The following is a 20,550-nucleotide window of genomic DNA, read 5'->3' as shown; positions in this document are numbered from 1 at the left end:
GCTGGACTGGTGTTCCCTGCCAGGGTCTGTCACATCAGTGAGAGACTGTCCCTTCTTGGTCACACACAGTCACACCCCTGGCTGGCTTGTCTGCGCCAAAATCCCCTCCTCCAACCTCACCCAAAGACAAATCACATCCATCATAAATAAACTCACACTTTGGTTTCCTTCTGCCCTTGTGTTGCTGTGATTCCCCTGCTGCTACTCCATTTCCTGGGATTGTTTTCAGTCCTGCCAGCCCTGATCTTGTGCAGTGAGGAGGATGCTCAACAAGAGTGAGTGTGAGGTGCTTCACCAGGGCCAAGAGCCCCAGAGGGCTGTTAACCTTGTGGTTGTACCTCCAGACAGACACTTTCAACCTCACCCAAAGACAAATCACATCCATCATAAATAAACTCACACTTTGGTTTCCTTCTGCCCTTGTGTTGCTGTGATTCCCCTGCTGCTACTCCATTTCCTGGGATTGTTTTCAGTCCTGCCAGCCCTGATCTTGTGCAGTGAGGAGGATGCTCAACAAGAGTGAGTGTGAGGTGCTTCACCAGGGCCAAGAGCCCCAGAGGGCTGTTAACCTTGTGGTTGTACCTCCAGACAGACACTTACAGGCCATGGCTGAGGCACTGCTGCAGCTGAGGATGATCTTCCAGCACCTTTTTGCAGGACTCTGGACCTTCTCTTTTCATCCTGAGACTCCACCAACTCTGACACTGATCTTCCAGGCAGTTACAACAGGCTATTAAAACACATGGGAGACACCAAGGACTGGATATAAAACAATGTGCATTACCACACAGGAGTTTTGATGGGCTGGAGTATGGGCTGAGCTCTACCTCTGGGGGCCCCTCCCAGTAACAACGCTACTGGTACCCAGATGAGACCTGGCTGTTACCTCAGCACAACACCTTGGGTCTCAGGAGTGACTGGTTGGCCACCCACATGAGAGACAAAGGTTCCCATTCTCCCCTTGCCTTCCCATCTGCTTCACTAGAGCCCTGCAGCACCTCAGCAGCACTCCCTGTGACTCCCTTGAGCAGACTCAGCCCTGTTGGCTCTGGGCTAGCTGTGTGCATCACGCTCTAAGGTGTGTCTTGGCCCTGCAGCACCTCTGAGAAGTTCACCAGAAACCCCTCCAGGCATTCACCAGCACAGGAGAGGGATAGGGAATCCTCCCTTCCCTGGCATGTGCAGACACTGTGTGTTCCCAAGAAGCAGCACCACTCAAAGGGCAGGTTACTTCTTTATTTATCTTCTCCAGAGATGTCCCCCCAGAAGCTCCAGAGAAGACACAACCTTCTTGCAGACAGGGGCATGTCACCCCTCAGGAGTGTGCCGAGGCTCTGCTGCTCCTCCAGACCTTGCTGGAGCTGTGCCTGCACAGCTCTGCTCTCACAGTGCTCCCCCCATTTCACCCCTGCCGTGTAGACGCCCGCCCACGACTGATGCCCTGATGTCACCTGGTGGCAGGGTATATCTGCAGGACAAAGGACACCTCGAGACTCTTTCTACGCAGGCTGGAGGACGGGACTTGAATGATTTGCAAGAGGAGCCCTTGGCACTGTAAGTGTTCCCCAGGAGCTCAAGGCAATAGCAAGGGGGGCAGGGGGATGAAAAAGGAACTGGCTGAAAAACCCAGGGGAGAGAAAAGTCCAGATAGAACTCCATGGGGGAAAAATTTGGATGTTTGTGCTTGGAGAGTATGAACAGATCCAGTAGCTGGGAGAAAGAGTTGTGGTTCTTTTGTGTGGTTGTTTTGTGTTTCCTCTACCATTAGGGCAGGTGCTGCTGCAGTGGTTTGGTCTCAAAGCTCCCTGGCTGTACAAACAGGGGCTGCTCAGTTCCTGGTGCTGGGCACCCCCCTGTGGGGGCTCCCTTAGCTTGTGTCCTCAGCTGGCTGAGCCTGCATGCGAGCAGCACTGGGGGCTGCCGAGGAGCAGCTGGGACAGGCAGCTGGTGTTTCCTGCCCCAGCGCCCAGCCACGCAGGGCACGTCAGTGAGGAGTTCATAGCCTGGTGCCGGAGCAGCTGGGACAGGCAGCTGGTGTTTCCTGCCCCAGCGCCCAGCCACGCCTGCAGGGCACATCAGTGAGGAGTTCATAGCCTGGTGCTGTACCTCTGCTGTTACTGAATCCCTTCTTTCCACTGGGATAGTCCTTCCAGTGATCCCCATTTGGGAATGTAGTTCTACTGGAAACGAGTTTCTATCTCTTAGAGTGCATCCTCTTTCACCTGTTCTCGGTCTTAAAACTGCTGCCAGAATGAAGGATTTGAAGTCCTGTGTAAGACACAGGAGCAGAAAGGGCTGGACCTGCATGGACTATGATTAGCCACCTCAAGAAATCGAGACTGGAGCTGTGAGACTCCTCAAAGGCCCTGGACTCGATGCTCCCTGACAAAAGCCTGAAAGGATGATGCTACTGGCTCTCCTGAGGCTAAGATCTGAGCATGCAAGAAACCCATAAAAAAGAACATCAGCACAAGGATGTTTCCCCCTGGTTTCTCTCTGCTCATGGAAGAGTGCCTGCATGGAGCGCCATGGCTCATGGGGGTTCTGTGTCTGACACCCTGAGGCAGCATAAGACAAGTACACATGGAGGAATCTGTGTTTTTGGGAGCTTTGGACAGGGGAAGATGAGTTCCTACACCAAAACGGTCTGAAAAGAAGATCAAGTGATGCCTCTACATTATCTGCCAGGGACATTTTCCACAGAGAGTCAGAGATTAAGGATGGAGCAGATTAAAGAGTCAACATTTGTCAGTAGTATTCAAGCCCCTTTAAATTTAAGTAAAACTAAAAGAAGGATGATTAAACTGGCCAACAACCCCGAGGTGGGATTTCTGACGCAACTGAGATAAGCCCATTAATGTGTATTAGGTATAATTAGCATTCAGATGCAAGCAAAGCTCTTACCTAGAGGATTAAGCCCTTGACTGAGCAGAAATGCTGTCAGGGGCAATTAGGTAACACCTCATCAGAGGGGAGCAGAGGAAGTGCATGGCAGAGCATCTTATGCCTCACCAGTCTTTGCATCCACAGCCATCAGCTCTTGCCCAGAAGCTGCGTGCTGGCGCTGGCAGGAGCAAAAGAGCTCTGGCAGACCAGGAAACACTGGGAGAAGGCAGCATAGCACTCGCAGAGATCTAGAGGAGACTCAGAACGTTTGTCAAGCCACCTCTTTGATCTGGTACCAAGGACTATCCAAGTAACCAGGTACGGTAAGACAAAAGGCTGTGAAATTCCCATGGGAAGAAGCTGCTATTGGCATTTATTTCTCATCTGTGATCCTGGGGTGCTTGTCTGGCTGTGTGTAGGAGCACTTTGTTCCCAAGGTGTGGGAACTGGCACAGGTTCTGTGCTGTGGGGCAGGGCCCACTCCAGCATGGATGGAGAATTCTTTGACTCTGATGGCAAGCAAGTCCCACCAGCTCCATGGTGGGAAGGCAGCTTGATTTCAGTGGCAAGAGGAAGGTTCTTATGTGGCATTAAGGTTGCTTCCCATCCTCTGTCATTTTTTTATGATGCATGGAGAGAATAGAAGTAGAGAGAGATTTGTAAGGGAAAAGTTAGAATTGTCCCTGATGTTAGACATGTCCCTAGCTAAAAGATTCATAGAGTGCTTTTTATTGAATTCATGCAGGTGAGAGAGGATGAAGTGTGATTTGGGCAGATCCTTTTTCCTACCAAATCGTGGGTTATTGAGTATCTGGTAAAGGGATACAACTACTTCAGATTGAGGCAAAAAGAAACTTCAAGGGATGAATCTTTCCATTAGCTATTCTTCTATTGAGTGAAGTCAGAGACAAAACATGGACTCAAGTATTTAAGATGTTTTGACCCTCAAAGACATATCTGTGGTTAAGGTAACATGCCAGTACACAGCAGAGGTTATTGAAGCAAGGCAGGAATTCAGCTGGAGATGGAGCTCAAATGCATCTTTCAAGTTTTGGATGTCAGTCCCAAGGGATGGAAATCTGTTAGCTGGTTTGTTCTCTCTCTTGTACTTTTGGGAGTAGCCCTTGAGAGGGGTGCCAACTAACTTGAATTAACATGGTGCTTAAAAGTGGATGCATGTTTCTTTTAGTTCAGGAGAGGGGTCTAGCACTGAGACAGACAACCTGCTGATGAGAATTGCACCTGAGACAAACACAATAATAGACTATGGCACTTTAGCAGACATGCTGTGGAGCAGCTTTCTGATGCAAAGCATTTTGTTGTAGGGCAGTATCATCTGAATTCCTCCCATCCTGAGTAACAGAGGGACCAAATTCTATTTTTGTTTTGGAAGCAAATGCCTTCGTCTCTCAGTTTGGCCCTAAAAATCTATGAGTCAAAAGATTTCATCTCTCCTCCTAGTAGTGCAGTCCAGGTCATACCTATCACTGCGCTTCCATTCTCATTCTGTTAAAGAAGAAGGTGGCAGTGTTTGCCTGTCCTGCCACCATGCTGTGAGGAAAAAGAAAAAGCTGTAAATACTGGGCAACTGTTCAGGCGCTGCAGAGATGACAGCCAAATAAGTAACTTCCACAGTTTGAGCTGATCCTTGTGTTTGTGGGCACAGAGTGTGCTTAGGAAGCGTTGTGTTACACGCGGGGGAACAGCATCTGTGCATACTTCAGCTTCAGACACAGCCATCTGCTGCTCCATTTGGGGCTGCTGGAACCTGTCCAGTCTCCTGCTTGGGATATCACAGCTGCGACAGAAGCCTGACCACAAGCGACAGAAGACTAGCCTGCCTCTAGGTGCTATCATTTGGAACCATCCTACTGCCACCACGGGTGGAAAGATGCCCTGGATGAAGTATTTCCAGACTGCTACAGATACAGAAAGATGGCTCTTCACCTTGCATGGATGTGGGAGTGGCACAGGAGGATTGCTCAGATGATCTTTCTCCTTGCATATAAGGATTTGCTTTCCAACGCTCTATTTCAGGACAAAGGAATGAACTCTCTTTAGACTAAGGAAAGAAATCTTTGATGACATTTATAGTTCTGAGATTAGAAGTCCAGAGTGTCACGGCAGGTGATGTTGGGGATTAAGCCAGAGTACTATGGAGACCTTATGAGATTAGTCTTTAGAACCAAATCCTGAAGTTAATTCCATCAGCGATTACATCAGCTTGGATGCACGGGGATGAACACCTGGTATATAACAGTCATGGGGAAGAACATGACTTCAAGGAAGAAAGAAAGAAGTTGAATTTATTTTTATCCATAAATGCACTTGTTCAGACCATTGTAATACTAATGTCATACTAATTAGCACGACATTTGATGAAGGGCTGGGTGCTTCCCTTTGGGCACTGGTGAGAATTACAGCTGTCCTCTCTGGGAAGGAAGCAAAAGGCTCAGAGTGCAGCAGTTCTGCTGTCTAAGACAGAAGACATGTCTCCCAAACAGAAATTGCTCCTTGATAACTATTTATCCCTTGTGGAGTTTGGCTCATGTACAGTGTGGTGAAGAGGGATCAGCACATTAAGATAATGCTCAAAAATATCAAAATGGGCACATCCTGGGGAAAGTTACAGGGTTTACTTCTCTAAATCCTGAGAAATTTGTGACATTAACGTCTGCCTAAAAGATAGTCTCCAGTGTGTTGCTTTAGCCTTCTGTATAATCTCGCAAAGATCTTGTGCTATTTCCCACGAGTTTGGTATTGACAAGCGTTGGGCCCTAACTGCAGCTCCACCCAGACAAGGGACCCTTCCAGCCCAGCATCCCATGTCCATCAGTGTTCTAAAGGTAATGCTTAGGCACAAGTATGAGAACAGATGAAGTATATCATGGTGATTCCCAAGGACAGGATATTTCTCTAAGCCGTACATGTGTCTTCATGGCTCCTGTAGTAGTCAGGCCCTGAACCAGTAAGCAAAAACCTCAGCAATGCTATTTCAAGGCTAGCTAGGAAAAAAAATCCAGCATTGGCATTAAACTTGCTATTTTACCTAAATTGTGGGGCAAGCTTCTGCAGCAACCTGTTTCCAAGAGTGCAACTGTGTTTGAGACAAAAGGAGGTGTTAGTCTCCCTGGCTCTCCAAGACATTGCACCATGGGGTAAATGTCTTTGGCCTTAGATCAAGTGTGCTTTGCTTGGCATCTTAATTCTAGCATGCCAGATGAAAGGCAGCGCTACCCTGCTTAATTTGTACTCATTACAATCTTTCTTTATTATCTTTAATACCATTATCTTTAATCCTGTCACAATTATATTTTCCATAATTCTGTCATCTGACTACTGATACCCAGAAAAGATAAGCAGAGCGTTGTGTCAGTCCTTGCTGTTATCTTGCAGGCAGAGGGATCTGAGAGAGGCACGTGCCTGCTGCACACAGCCCAGCGATGAGTGAGACCCCAGCCGCCAACCTCAACACCGGCGATGCTCCAACCGGCCCCACCACACCACGCAAGGGGCCTCCCAAGTTCAAGCAGAGGCAGACAAGGCAGTTCAAGAGCAAGCCCCCCAAAAAAGGAGTAAGAGGGTAAGGGAGTTTTGGAAAGAAAAGGAACCGTGCTGGTTGAGTAGCTCCACGCTGCTACATTGTGCTTCTGTGCATCTTCCCTTGGGCAAGGAGCCAGAAGGCTTCCCCCTGCCCCCTCAGCTCTCCAGCCTGGAGCTGCTTCTCTCCTGCTCTCTACCCACTATTCTTCCTCCTTGGCTGGGGCTTTAGGGCATCTCCTCTTTCCCTGCTGCTGTCCCAAACTCACTCCTTACCTGCTCTTTTCTCTTCTAGGTTTGGAGATGACATCCCAGGCATGGAGGGGCTGGGCACAGGTAAACTATGCAGGATGTTGTTGTCATGCTCTCTTTAGCACTAGTGCAGACAAACCTGATCATGGGAGAGGATTCAGGGGTGCCTCTGTTTCCCTGGCCTGTCTGCAGCTCTCAGGGTCACCAGAGAAGATTAGTTCTGCCTCCCCAAGCTGCCACGTCCATGCTTAGGCACTACATGAAGAAATGACCATTTATGTATGCTTCAGCTTCAGACTACCTACACTGGGCTGCAGAAGTGCTTGTTTGTTTTCTGCTAATACTCTGGCTAAGAATTTCAGCAGCATGAGATTCTCAAATAAATGCTAAATGCTAAGCTATTAATACCAAAAAATCACAGAAACTAAATCCCAGATGGTTAAGTATTTGTGTTGTCATCAGAATCCTAATTTTAAGAATTTTATGTACCCATCTGGGATTGAGAAACATGCATTGGATGAACTGTAACCAGTCAGAACTTTGAAGTATTGATGAAGAGAGAGTTACAGATCCTGAATATTGTAGGCCAAATTATTCAGCATCTGATCTAAAACTGCACATGCCTTCCAGGAGATCACAGTTTGGCTACAGGTAATTTATAAGAAGAGGAGAAACCACATAACTGGAATTAACTGTTACACCAGTTTACATAGTCACTGAAAAGACTAGGAACTGCTGGCTTGCTTTTGCTTACAGAGAGAAAGTACACTGATCTGCTTTGGTCTGACAGGTAGTACCAGACTGGAAATACTCATCTTCTCATTTAACCTTTAAATGGAATCTCATTCTTGTTAACGTTTCCTGAGTAAATCAGCCTTTCCATTAATACAAAATAAATCCAAGGAGTGCAAGATCAAGAACACATTTGTCATTTTCTCTCTTTTGCAGATATCACCGTGATTTGCCCATGGGAAGCTTTCAGCCATCTGGAACTGCACGAGCTGGCCCAGTTTGGGATCATCTAAGGTGTCAGCATCTCTACTGGGGTCACCTGGTGACACTCCACAGATCCCAGCATGGTCTTTACCACCTTTGACACTTACTTTTGGCCCTTGCACCCACTTGCTTATGGGCAGGGTGGTTTTGTAAGAGCTAGTTATGAGAAACTTAATTTTGCAGATTAATTTGGCAAAGAAGTTATTTGGGACCCTGAGCAGACCTCATGTTCCATGCGATGAAGCTACTGAAAAATGTCTTAATGTGTCCCTGCACCATATGCTTTCTTCTCTCACTGTCATAGATCTTCAATGTTTATGGTGATATGGGGAGGCTGTATCTGAACTTTTTCCCTGATTAGCTGAGAAATTGTGTGCATGTACATCCAGACCTCATTAAATGAGCCTATTCTGTTTTCTTGCTTCCCTCCCTTTCTTCAGCTTTCTATACAGAATTTCCATGGGTAGGTCCCTGTGTTATTTGGGCCACCAATTATTTGCTCAGAGTACATTTGTAGAGAACAGCATTAGAGTCACGAGTCCAGACATGAGGTTGTTTTCCATAGGAGATCCTTCCCCAGTGGCTCACCATAAGGAACGTGCTGCTAAGATTCACCTCATCAGCAAATGGGGAAAAGGGCTTGCAAATGCTGTCTCTGCTGTACTGCCCACAGGCTATGAACCATGAGAGTCTGGCTGTTCTCATAACGTTAAATGAAAATGTGTGCTGTGTCTGAGATCAATAGCTAAGTGAATTAATCCTATTATTCATTCCTTTGTGGTTGCAGTTCCAAAGAAGCAGCCCTCCAAATGATGCTGCATTTCCTCTCCTTTGATGGAAAGCCCTGTGTGACGCATGTCCCCATGCCAATACATATTTACATGAGACATTTGCTCCCCAGGACATGCTTGCTGCTTATTAAGACAGAGAATCCTTATGATCTGTCACCAGACTGTGCCAGCGGTCCTGCCACATGCAGCAGAAAATGATATTGCAGTAATTGCTCCCTCTTCCCTGCATTCAGCATAGGACACGTCTCCCTTCACCCTGCCCCTCATAAGTAGGAAGGCTTTTCTCTCTCCACTCCCTGGCAATTTCAAGCTCCGGAGCTTGTTTAGACGAGCAGGCAAACGGTGTCCCCAGAGAGAAGTAACAGCAGAGCGAGCGGGGAGGCAGGGGAGGGCAGGCCGTGTACATGCAGGCACAGAGCGAATCCACTTAACCCCATCGATCTGTGTCTGCTGGTCTCTGCCAGCCCGAGTGCTGCCGAGTGGTGAGGCACCACTTACACCTTCAGGGAAGGCACCGACACTCCCTGGCATTAAGGAAGGGCTTTTGGCTTGTTTGCAGGCAAGGAGCAAGTTTATTGTAGCTACATAGTATTCATAAGAGGAGGTGGAATTTTTAGTCATTGCTTTTAGTTTAAGAAGCCTCATTGCATAAGAACTACCTCCCCCTGTCTTATCTTTCCTATGCTGAACATGTTCATGGCAGCAAGGAGTGATTGTGGAGAGGAGAGCAAATCCTGTCTAAACGATTGATCCCCACACACAAAGCATTGCTATAAATCCATGGCGGTGCCATAGTTATCTGCTACCATTATTCCAGGAATAAAAGCTAGCAGTTTTCAGCTAAAATATAGCTTGGGCACCAAAAGCTAAAGGAAATTAATTCCCGTTGGCAGTCCAGAGTACAGCTTTTATTATTCAGCACTGCTGCCATCAGGCGCAGCAGTAAGCCATGGAGGGGCTCAGAACCGCAGCGCTATCGCAGCACCAGAGTCGTGTACCATTTAGCTAATTGCAGCCCACAGCTACTTCCTTGGGCAGAGCCAGTCTGTGCTTTCCACTTGCTTCCAGCTTCTCCCGCCTTTCTCACCTTTTAATGCTTTTCTTCTTTCCCTAAGTGTTCTTTATATAAATTACTTTATTTAGCTTTTACTATAGGGAGCTGATTTCTTTTTTTTTTCAGGCTCATATACTAGCCCTCTCCTTCTGCAGTTAAATGTGAATGTATGGCAATACTCTCACGCTCTCCCTCCCATTATGCCATCCTGTTACATATGATCCTCATTCCACCTTCTCAGTCTGTCCCCTTCTCTCTGGGAAAAGACCCATTAGATCCAGTTTTGAATCCTTCGAGCTGGCTGCCTCTATTTTGATTGAGTTTTCCCTTTTTTAAGCTTTTTTAAGTGAGACAAAAACAAGAGAAGGAAATTTTAATTCGCCATTTTGCTCTCTTTTCATCTCAGACCTTGGGAAAGCAGCCCACAGACGGTGAGATACTTTGTCAGAAAATACTAGGGTAAAAGCAAAATTCTCCTTAGTCCAGGGACTGAAGTTTTAGCAAATTAGAAGGTCCTGGTGTAGTTCCCCATCTGATTGCCATAGCCCCAGTTCCCACCAGAGAACTCCCCCATTCTCCTTCCCAGAGGAGTCTAACAGGAATGCACCCATAACCCAGCTCTCATAACTGGCTGATGAGCTGTATCAGAAGAGGAATGTTTTGAGCCAACACAGTTTGTTAGTTATTTTGAAAATAATTTCTATTCATTAATAGGAATCACATTCATTCCTTTACTTGTAAGGAATTTTGAGGCTTAGAAGAAGAGTCTTAAAACACACTCATAGTTTTTTTGTCTGAGGTTCTGAGTTTTTTCTAATGAGCCACAATACCTGAAACTTCCGTTTTTCAGTGAGAGGTGGCTATAGTGCAAGAAAGCAAATATGTTAAAGCAGCTTGTTGAAGGACTTCAGTCTATATGCATTGTAATATGGTATTCTCTGTTCTTTTACTATAAAAACATGTCAAAAGGAATAAAAATTAATAAAAGTGTTTTAAAAATCTTAAGAATGTAGTCTGACTTGCTTACAAAATATAGCCAGGGAAAGGCAGATGACTTAGCTTTTCCTTCTGAAATCCTTTCCTTTCCTGGGGAAAGCCCTGAAAGTCACTTATCACTTCTCATTAGAGAAAACCGGCTATTTATCTCTGAACAATAGGCAATAAAGACTGACTGTGATATCATCTGAGAAGCAGTTTTTTCCTGAGTGATGACTTTCTCCCAAAAGTGTTGCACAGGGTTTCCTTCAGGCTGAAATCTTTTGGCCAGCTACATCTTCTAGGACTATGTGCAAATGAATGTCAGCATGTTTTCTACCCTATAGCAAAAAATTGCTGAGGTGTGAATGCCACTTAGTTTCTTCTCATTGCCGTGACTGCAAGACAGACCTGCAAACACTCATCTCCTCTTGCTTCTTTCTGTTGCTGAACTTTCTAGGTGTCCACAGGGGTTTCAAGATGGTCAGGTGCAATTGTCTTCTTCTGTTATGCTGTCAAATCTCAGCCTTGGAAGTGTTTTCTTTCGTGCCATCTTTGGAGTTTTTTTCTTGCAACTCATTACTGGGTGTCCAATTGAAGGTCTTTTGTATTTGAATGTTCTCAATCCTGTGAGATACAAATATGAGCTGTTCAGGACTCCCTTTGTGAGGGCTTTTTATAAAACCCTTCCCAATCACATTTTGAAAGCCAGAAAAACATCTTCTCACATAGTTATATCTACTTAAAACCATAACCAAATTTTGAGTCCCATCCTCGCTGACCCCAGTTTCTGACTGTAGTGAAACAATTAATTAAACCCAAATCTCTGCAAGAAAAGAAGAATGAACATTTGGAACAGTGAGAAGCATTTGTCTTGCTTCTGTCCTCCTCCTCACCCCATCCCCCCAAAACGAAATCACCTCAGGAATCTCAGTTTAAAATAAATAAAAATACAATTAAAGAAAAAAAAAGAAAGAAAGAAAACAAACCCCACCCCCCCCACCCCCCCCCAAAAAAACCCCACAACCACAAACTCTCAGTGTAATACCTCACTCAGTATCAAGCCACTGTCACATTTTCCTATGGTATTGATCAATAAGGTGTAGGCTAAAAAATGTACCCTGACAATATCACTCTGTGTTTTGTGGGGCACTTTTCTATTTTATAAATGGGATTTTGAGAGTTAGGCAAATTGAGAGTACCCACCACCTTTAGGTCTTCAATACTTGATTTTTCAGAGTACTTCACATTTTATCTTGAACTTTAAAATGCAGCTGTCATTAGTTGTGGTTGCAGCTGTAAGTACTCATTAGTGAATCTCATTCTCTCTGAGTCAGATCTCACTCAGACAGTAAGATCCAGGGCCTCAGCTTGGAGATCTGAGGAACAACAAGTCTATTTTTGAAAGCATTTATGTAATGCTCCATAGGGTGGGCAGGTTATTCCAGCCAACAGTCTGTTTCAGCATCACCACACCACCGTGATGCAAATCTAGACAGATTTGGAAAAAAAAAAAGAAAAAGAAAAAAAGAAAAAGAAAAGGAAAAAAAAAGGGAAAAAAAGAAAAAAAGAACATAAGATTATGCAATTAAAATAAAAGATTGTATCACATGCTTATAAATGTGCCCAACTCTGGAATTTCCTCATACCAGACTGCTTAACTTTGAAACCTTGTTCCCAGTCCCCATAGTGCTGTCAGGGTTGCTGAAGGTGGATCAGCTCAGTATACTAATGTTAGGCACCTGAACCTCCAAAGCTTGTCCTGACAGCCCAAGGCAGGGAGCATTTATGGTTCTGAGCTTCTTCCACACCAACTGTAATCCACCTGGAGGGAGTGGATGGCTGCAGCCTCTGTGCTGGGGGTACATAATGATTAAATCTGTCAGTTGAAACTTTCAACTTACCTTTAACATGTACTCTCACATTTTATGTTGCTCCTCTCCTTGGAGTTTAGAATAACTATGGTGAGAATTTTGGTGTTGCTGTTCCTGCTGGGTGAAAAGAATACCTTCTCTATCAAAGCCTTCAGGAATTTTCAAACGCATTCTTGCCTCTGGCATTTTTCTGGGGGCCTCTCACATTCCTGAGGCTGTAAATGAAGTGGCTGAGCATAGCAATCACCAGCACATACTCAACATACAACAGACTGCCAGATGTCAGAGCAGACAAGGGATAGGACAGAAATAGATGAACTACACTACCCTGTGAGGAGTAGGACTTTAGACAGGGGGGCACTGGGAAGGAAGAATGATTTTGGTACCCTGAGACCCTGGTCAGGACAGTGGTCAGCACAGAAAAAGTCCACAGGAAGGAAGGATACCTTCAAGAACATGGAGAACACAGAGAAGGAACGTGGTGAAGCTCAGAAAGCTGCTTGCCACAGCTGTACCCTGGGCTTTGGCCTGTGGTCTGTGCCAGACAGGGAGGGTCTAGCAGCTGGCCAAGGAGCACTTGCAGCAGTTCTGAGCCTGTTATGATGATGAAGAAGAGCACCCACTCAAGGCACAAATAATTTATAAAGCACTGAGCAAGCTGAACTTGGTCCCTTACAAGAGACCTTGCTCTCTCTGGGAGGCAGTGGCTGCACAACCTTCCAGGAAGGAAGAGAACTTGGGGAAAAACACATCCAAGTGTGGGAGCTCCAGACTCTCACCACACTGACCCTGTAATCATGGGTGACAGTAGGTAAGCAGGAATAACATCAGTGGGAGAATCTATGTCTTGTGCTATTAGGAGAAAAACCTGTGGTTTAATTCCCCTCACCTCTGGACAGGACACCAAAAGGAGCAACAGATAGAAATCCCAGGATCATTAAAACCCCCACCACTGAGGGCTGCTGGAACACATCTCTTGGAAGTATGACCTAGGCAGGTTTACAGGGGCTGTAGAGGGGCAAATAGGCCATAGGCAGAGGAAGGCAAGGTCAATTCCTCAGTCATACAGAGGCTTCTGTCCCAGCAGTGACCTGAGGCACAAACTCCCATTGCTTGATCAAAACACCACTTTGGCACAGGGAGAAGCAAACACATTTGTTCATCTCACAAGAGCTATCTGGACTCAAGCCAGCTCAAATCTGTATCGTCCAGACAGCTGCTGGCATGGGCATAGCAATCTTGCACCTGTCTGCAGCAGGGAACTGGCTGCAGGTCTGAAAGTAAGGGAAGAAAAATAACAGAAGGACAACCATGTGGAAAACAAGAAGTTGTATTAGATGAGGCTTTAGCAACTGCAGTTTTACCAGAAACATTCACTGGGACCAAGGTCTGTCCATGCTAGGCACTTTGTAAGTGCATCATTGTGAACTAATGAATTAGTTATAACCCTGGTCTCCAAGCAAGTGTATTACTCCAGCCCGAGGACACTGAACTTCACTAACAGGGGGCCACTGCAATGGTGCAGCACAGTCAGTCCTGAAAATGTCAGCACACGGCCAGGTCACCTACAGACAGCTGGGATGAGGAACACACAGATGGAGGCATCAGGGAAAGTCCAACACAAACCTTAAGCTAGATGACCTGGTAAGCACCAGTCTCGGACAAGAGCAAAGGGAAAACAAGTCAACAATTACATTGGAATGAAATATGGTCAGCAAAGGAGGCAGTTTTGAACTAAAGCTGCCTGTACAGAAATAGTACAAGAAGCTATATTATAATAAATCTGAGAGGATCTTAACACTATTGCATCCCCATCCACAAGGCTCCATTCAGTTCTAGGCATTTTGAGGACAGAAGCGGATAAACCGTTCTGTATTTTGAACTCATGTAGAAGGAGAATGAAGAGTAAACAAAAATGAAGAAAGGAGGAGTAAGGACACCACAGGCATCAGAGAAGTTGCTCCAGCATGCACAGCCCCCTGAAAGAGTCAAGTGGAGTTATGATTCCCACCTGGAAGTAGTTGCAGGGTATAGATAACAAAGGAGGATAAATATGAGTGAGGATAAAACAAGGAAGAACAGTCTGATAATAACATGAAAATATTAAGTAGCTGTTATCAAGAAGTCCTGACAAATACCTTTCTTGGGAAAACACGGGCCCCATGGGAGCTGGGAAGGCTCTGACAGTCAGTACATTTGTGACTGTGTTGTAGAAAGCTTCCAAGAATCCCCTGCAGAGAACATCTGGTACAGAACAGGCGCAGCTCCCGCAGGAGTCAGGGCAGTCACGCTGGGCCATCTCCACTGCTGTTGTCTCTCAAGCTGTACACTAGTGATGTATAGAAAGTTTGCTTTTCATATGAAATTCATGCTCAGCCATTACAGTATCAAAGTTAAATACGCAGGAAGCTCTGTTTAGCAGCCATCTGTATGCTTCTGATAACAAGACTAAGATGCCGGGTTCTCAGCTGCTGAAAAATAAATATGAAAAAAACAGCAAAAGTCTCAACCTCAAAACAAAGAACATGGAAGAACACAAGACATTTTTATTTCTATCTTTGGTGAGAACTGCTTCTTTGGAAAATAGAGTAAGATTTTTGCTCCACATCCTACCATTAGTGCCAGGTTTCTCTCTTTGGAAGGCACAACATGCACTGCATTGTGTGTAATGCTATGATATGCAATATATTTTTCTTTGCTTCAGTCTGGAGCAGTTTCCCTGAAATATGGAATAAAGCTTTGAATCTTTATCCCAGCCATGTAAACATTTTGCATTCATTCATAGTAATGCCTAATCCCATTTTAATCTTAATAAGCTCTTTAGTGCAATAATATCCTATGGCATTAAGGAATACAACTTAATTCCTTGAATTAAAGCCAGGATTCTCTTTGGAGTTTTTGCACTGACTTCCATAAGCTTTGGATCAGGTCAACCTCCCAAAAAAACCCCAACCTGCTGCAAATCAGTGAACTACCTAATTGAAAAGGCTTTATGATTTTATATTCTCTTACAATAGCTTTTCCATGTATATAAAATCTACACTCATAAGAATTCCAGAACTTCAAGAAGCATTTAACCATAATAATTACCTACCCTGATGAAAAGATGCTGTTGATAAACTCTTCAGGAAGAAATATTTCTTTACCCTCACTACCCAGCCCAGGGCTCATGCAGTGATCAAATATGATAGGCTTGAAGCCTTTGGGTGCCTGCTCTCAGAAGAACACTATTTCTTGATCTCTCCTGAGCCAATAATCAGCTGGATTACCAAGCTCCTTCAGACAAAAATGACAGCAACAAATTTAATATTAACTAAATTGCAAACAGGAGGAAGTTGTTGCTAGTTATAATCATTTAGTTACAGAGGAAATTTTAAATCACCTCTTTCAAAGGTCTGAGAAAAGTCATACTGTGGGAACCACCTGGAATTTCTCTCTGAACCTCAAATAAATGTCCCAAGTATTCCCAATAGTACAAATCCCCTGGCTTGTTTTCAAACTGTAATTGTGGCTGAGAGCTACATAACAGTGCAAAATCCATTCTCTGCCCTTCCCATGTCTTCACTTTGACTTTACTTAAAAATCTGTATCATAGCCACTTCAGTCCCTTGAGCTTTGTGACAAGGCACTGAATGTACACAGAGAGGATAAATCAGTCCAAAGCTTGGACACAAATCCAAATCAAGGAGCTTGCTGCTCACTGACTGGGTTAGAGAAGGTGACCTCTTTGGCTGCTCCAATTGTCAAATAAAATACAGTTCACAGGGACTTAGGCTTGCACATATCTCTGCATGCAGCAAGCTCAGAGCACAAGAACAGCCCATTGCTGCAGCTCAGCTGCTGAACAGTACTCAGTAACCCAAAACAATTTTGTTGTTTTTCATCAGAGGTCCTTAACCCTTCTTTAGTTTACTAAAGAGATGGTCAAAAGGCCATTTGATCAGACCCAGAAATGCCTTCATGGGAACTATTTCTGATAGAAGATGACTCTTTCTTATATGCAGCAGAAAAGTAAAATTATATCTGGTATCTGGTTTGGCAAATTCAGATAAGAACCACATTGCTAATTTCTCACAGAGGCAATAATGAAATTCAGAAACAATTTTCCACATGATCTGGGCCCTGTAGATCTTCAAACCAAGAGTGTGTGACAGGAAGGTGGATAGATATGCTGAGGGTAACTTCTGTGGCCCAAGCACTTCAGAGCTCTTGTGCAGGACCACTGGAGAAGCTTTTAAGTGGCAACTGTGCAGGATGTCATTAGGATGATGCCAGCTGTGTTTGACAGTCTAGGACCCATGCTTACCCCCTGGTGCACAGGTGGGATTCCATGAGCAAGAACTGGGTTTGAATGCAATAACCTGGGTACTCATGCAAAAGGACTTGGAAGAACAGAGATTGGCATGTATGTTGAGCTAATGCCACTGAACCTGGCACAGGCACTGCAAATTTTCTAGCCTATTGCTATAGAACAGGTAAAATAGGTCTTAATTTCTGCCTGCTGTGTGTCTAATTTAAATGAGAAATGTGCAGAAAAGCACAAGAGTTAAAAGTCTCTACCAAATCAGAAAAAAAAGTCCTTCAGACCCAGTACTTTGTCTCCAGCTGTAGCCAGTAATGGCTGCAAAGGACAAGATACAAATTACATATATAACAGCACGTCACTAACATATCTAGTAGCTTTTAGTGGTTTGCACTCAGGGACATCCTGAGCCAGAGGTGATGTCTTTGTGTATAATAGCACCTGCTAAATTTTTCCTTCATGATTCAGTATAGACATTTTCTGAACTTATAGAAACCTTTACTATCTATGGTACCCTTAGTTAAGGAGTTCACACAATAAACCCTCATACCTAAAAAAAAAGAAATTAATAGATCTGTGGTCTTTTTCTCTCAGAATGCGTAAAAATCCCCAACTCATTTTACTTGATGCTACCTGCAAGTTTCCTCAGTGTTTCCCTTGGAAGAGACAAGAGTACTACATTGACAAAAGTAACCTTTTCTTATTAATTTTGGTGCTCCCAGGAAGAAGATGTCATCATTTTTTGGCCAGTGATAATCCACTGCAATTGCTAGGTCCCAATTTAGAATATTGCTTCTTGAAAACTATTAAAACTCCATGTTATTTCCCACCTAGAGAGGTTAGGACACCTTCTGCATTTAAATACAGGGTGAGGGTGGTTTTTCTTTTAAGTCAGTGTTACTTAGGAGCAGCATTTAAAGAATTCAGATAGGTCAGGGTGAAGACAAGTAGAAGTTACTGGAAGCTGGTTAAGTAAATTTCCTGTGGGCAGATAAAATAATCTTTATAATTACTGTATTCTAGCAGTAGTTACAAAATTTTAAAAAATACACTTCACAGCCATTCTCTATACAGAGGATCAGAACCACAGCAACTGAAAATTTACCTTGTTCCCATAGGACACCACAGAGACACCACAGATTTAAGGCAGCTGGTCACAAGACCAGCTTTCTGGGTCCTTGGGAGAAGCTCAGGTGGTCTTGTGTGCACTGTTTCAAGGAACTGTGTTTTCTTCCAGCAAGTAGTCTCTTTCCACATTTTGTTTTTGAGGCATCACCATTCCAAGTGTCAACCTCCAACTTCTCCAGAGTTCTGGCAGCTGATCCCAGCAGTAAAACCCATCTAGGCTCATTGAAGCAATGGGGCTGAGGCCTTAATTCTGGAAAGAGACATAAAGTCCTTAGCCTTCATTAAATAATTAGCAAAATAGGAACATTTTAGAGAAGATGAGGTAGCTGTTGGTTTCATATTTTAGCCATTTATGGCAAACCAGAGGAGACTGCCTCATGCTTAGTAATACTTTAGCTGAGCATATTGTATTTTTTGTGTTACTTAAAGCAAAGCTAAGGTGGGATTATTGCCTCAGAAAAGCTGGCAGGACACACCTAGGACAGAAACTGGGTGATTAACCCAGCAGGTAAGGTCCATGCTTGATATAGCAGAAGCAGAGGCAGTACTGCACATTCCCAAGGGATTCAAAACAGAGAGATGCTACTAATTTATTCACAGCAAATAAGGTTTCATTAACAAGAAGGTATCCAGGACACCCCTATTCCTCAGAGCAAAGTCCAGCTGCAGAAGCAAGGCTGTGTCTTGGATTTGCAGTCAGCAGTAGCATGCACAGGCTGTGGCAAGAGCTCCTGCCCCAGTGCTAGAGCTGGCAAGGCTGCAGGTGCCCCCTCCAGTCCTCCTCCCCATGCCTGTACTCAGCTGCCTCCTTTAAGCTGCCTTTGGAGGATGGTGGCAGAGAGTGTCCTGCTCTGGTGGGGCTGCCTTTGTGCCTGTACAGGCTCTGCCTGCTGCTCCTCCAAGAGTTCCTGTGCCCAGCACTGCACACAGTGCTGGGCACTCAGCTCCTGCCATGCCAGACTTCAGGGGATGTCAGCACAGATCTCCTTACTGAGGAGGCAGCCTTGTATGGCTAGTAATGTCTGTGGTGTATTGTGAGAACTGGAGCTATAAATACAGAAAATAAGGGTGACTTTGGTATGTTTTCCCACTTAAATTTTTATTAGACTTTTTAGAGCCAGAAATATCAGAAAGCTCCTTTAATGATCATGGTATTCTTTAAGTCTCTGCAAAAACGGAGCCCTAAAACCTCTGCCCTACTAGCTCATGCTTCTCATGCCTTGAGGCAAAATCATTCCGAGCGAGGCTGTGCCAAATGAAGACCCTTCTGAGCTTCCCGTTTCTGACTCTGAAACACGGAAAAACTCCCCATCCACAGAAACATTTACAAGCTTTTCCAAAGCTGATGGAGGAGGAATCTTAGGATCAGTAGCACAAGGAGTCCAGCTGCCTCCCACAGCCACCCTGTCATGCAAGGGGAGCAATACCATAGTACCTGGGGCCAGGAGAAGCACAGAGGGTCCAGGATGCCCTTCTTCAATGATGTCTTTGTGTCTCAGGATAAATTCTCCCTACATGGAAGTATTTCCTAGTGTAGGAAAATGAGTAGCAAGCCCCTCCCCAGCTGCTGGGATGGGCTTGCTTGGAAAAACGCAGTGTTACAACATGAGTTTCATCTTTTGGCAGCTCTTGCATAAATAACTTTCTCTTACTGGAAGCAAAGACAATGCTTGGGGTTTTTTTTAATATTTTGTACCTTTAACACTATCAAGTATTATTCGAGTTCTCCACAGCTGCAGAAGAAAACAGCTGCTGGGTCCTGGTTTTGACCAGAGAAAGTCATAGTCATGACATTGAATTATACACACACACAGATACAAATAGTTTGTTTTTATTTATTTTGTGTTCTGAAATCTATAAAAATAAACATCTTCAAGATTATGAGACTTTGCCAAAAGTTAAAAATATAACTGAAGAAGAAAGTAACAGCCACACACTGTTCCTAACCCAAATTTAACATTAAAAACCCCCAACCTAGCCACAGCTGAGGAGTTCTAACAGTGTTTTCTACTCCACAAATTCACTTATCTCATAAAGAAAATTTTTGAATGTAAAAGAAATTAAGAACATAATTCATTATCATACTCTAAATGTCACTTAGCCCTTTTGTTGTCAATCAGGTTCTTTTTGCCATACACACTCCTCTGTCTTGACCTAAAAATGCATCTTCTGTCTCAAATAGCCTATTAAAGCATTTGTGAGGCATCACCCTGATTTTTCTGCTGAAGGGCATGCTGTGTCCCAGGAACCTGCAAGGCACATGCAAAGAGAATTATTAAATGATTTTCAGTCTGTGGTCTACAGTCTGCAGGGACTTCATGAACTATTTCTAAAGAATCCAGGACAAACAATCAAAGCAAGCAAGATTCTTGTCACTATGCTTTGATTAAATGGTCAGTCCATTAGAAAAAAAAAAATAAATTAATGTTTAGGGAAAAGATAGAAGAAATCATCCAAGGTTGGAGGCAGTCTAGAAAAGTCCAAGAGCAGGAACTTGTTTCATACCTACTAGTTTTTGAACTGTAAGTGTTTCAACTAGCTGAAATGTGAACCTATGGTGATTTTATATAGCTTCTCAGCAGCGTTTTGCAATCCATGCAGAATTCTTGCTGCTGCACCAATTTTCTCAGCAGCATCCCTGCCAGATAGCTTACAGCTAGTGCAGTGGTTTCATTACCTTTTCAGTGCCACTTTATTTGAGCTGCTGTCATTTCAGTGAGCCAAGAGGCTTCGCTCTTATCTTAAAAGTCG

At 44.3% G+C, this 20,550-nt stretch overlaps 1 protein-coding gene and 1 long non-coding RNA gene across 6 annotated transcripts; one reads left to right on the top strand and one right to left on the bottom strand.

Moving 5' to 3' along the window:
* Positions 1–1,439: 1,439 nt before the first annotated feature.
* Positions 1,440–10,521, top strand: PDE6H (phosphodiesterase 6H). 2 transcript variants are annotated; one of them, XM_039704108.1, is made up of 4 exons: positions 1,440–1,554; positions 6,283–6,469; positions 6,722–6,762; positions 7,627–10,521. In XM_039704108.1, the coding sequence occupies exons 2-4, from the start codon at positions 6,330–6,332 to the stop codon at positions 7,701–7,703; spliced, it is 258 nt and encodes an 85-aa protein (XP_039560042.1). In that variant the 5' UTR covers positions 1,440–1,554; positions 6,283–6,329; the 3' UTR covers positions 7,704–10,521. The 2 variants fall into 2 exon arrangements, with proteins under 2 accessions (XP_039560042.1, XP_039560044.1); XM_039704110.1 differs by lacking the exon at positions 1,440–1,554 and adding an exon at positions 3,027–3,204.
* A 142-nt stretch (positions 10,522–10,663) lies between these two features.
* Positions 10,664–19,561, bottom strand: LOC120499867. Of its 4 annotated transcripts, XR_005626978.1 has the most exons (6): positions 19,235–19,561; positions 17,777–18,049; positions 14,507–14,839; positions 12,399–12,583; positions 11,701–11,985; positions 10,664–11,121 (listed from the first exon to the last, which is right to left on the bottom strand). It is a non-coding gene; the product is annotated as an uncharacterized LOC120499867 (long non-coding RNA). The 4 variants fall into 4 exon arrangements; XR_005626977.1 differs by having other exon boundaries at positions 12,399–14,839; XR_005626980.1 differs by lacking the exon at positions 12,399–12,583.
* Between the last annotated feature and the right edge of the window lie 989 nt (positions 19,562–20,550).

Source organism: Passer montanus, unplaced genomic scaffold (genome assembly GCF_014805655.1).
Source record: "Passer montanus isolate IOZ18808 unplaced genomic scaffold, ASM1480565v1 scaffold17, whole genome shotgun sequence".
Taxonomy (NCBI): domain Eukaryota; kingdom Metazoa; phylum Chordata; class Aves; order Passeriformes; family Passeridae; genus Passer; species Passer montanus.
This window is presented reverse-complemented; position numbering and strand designations above follow the sequence as displayed.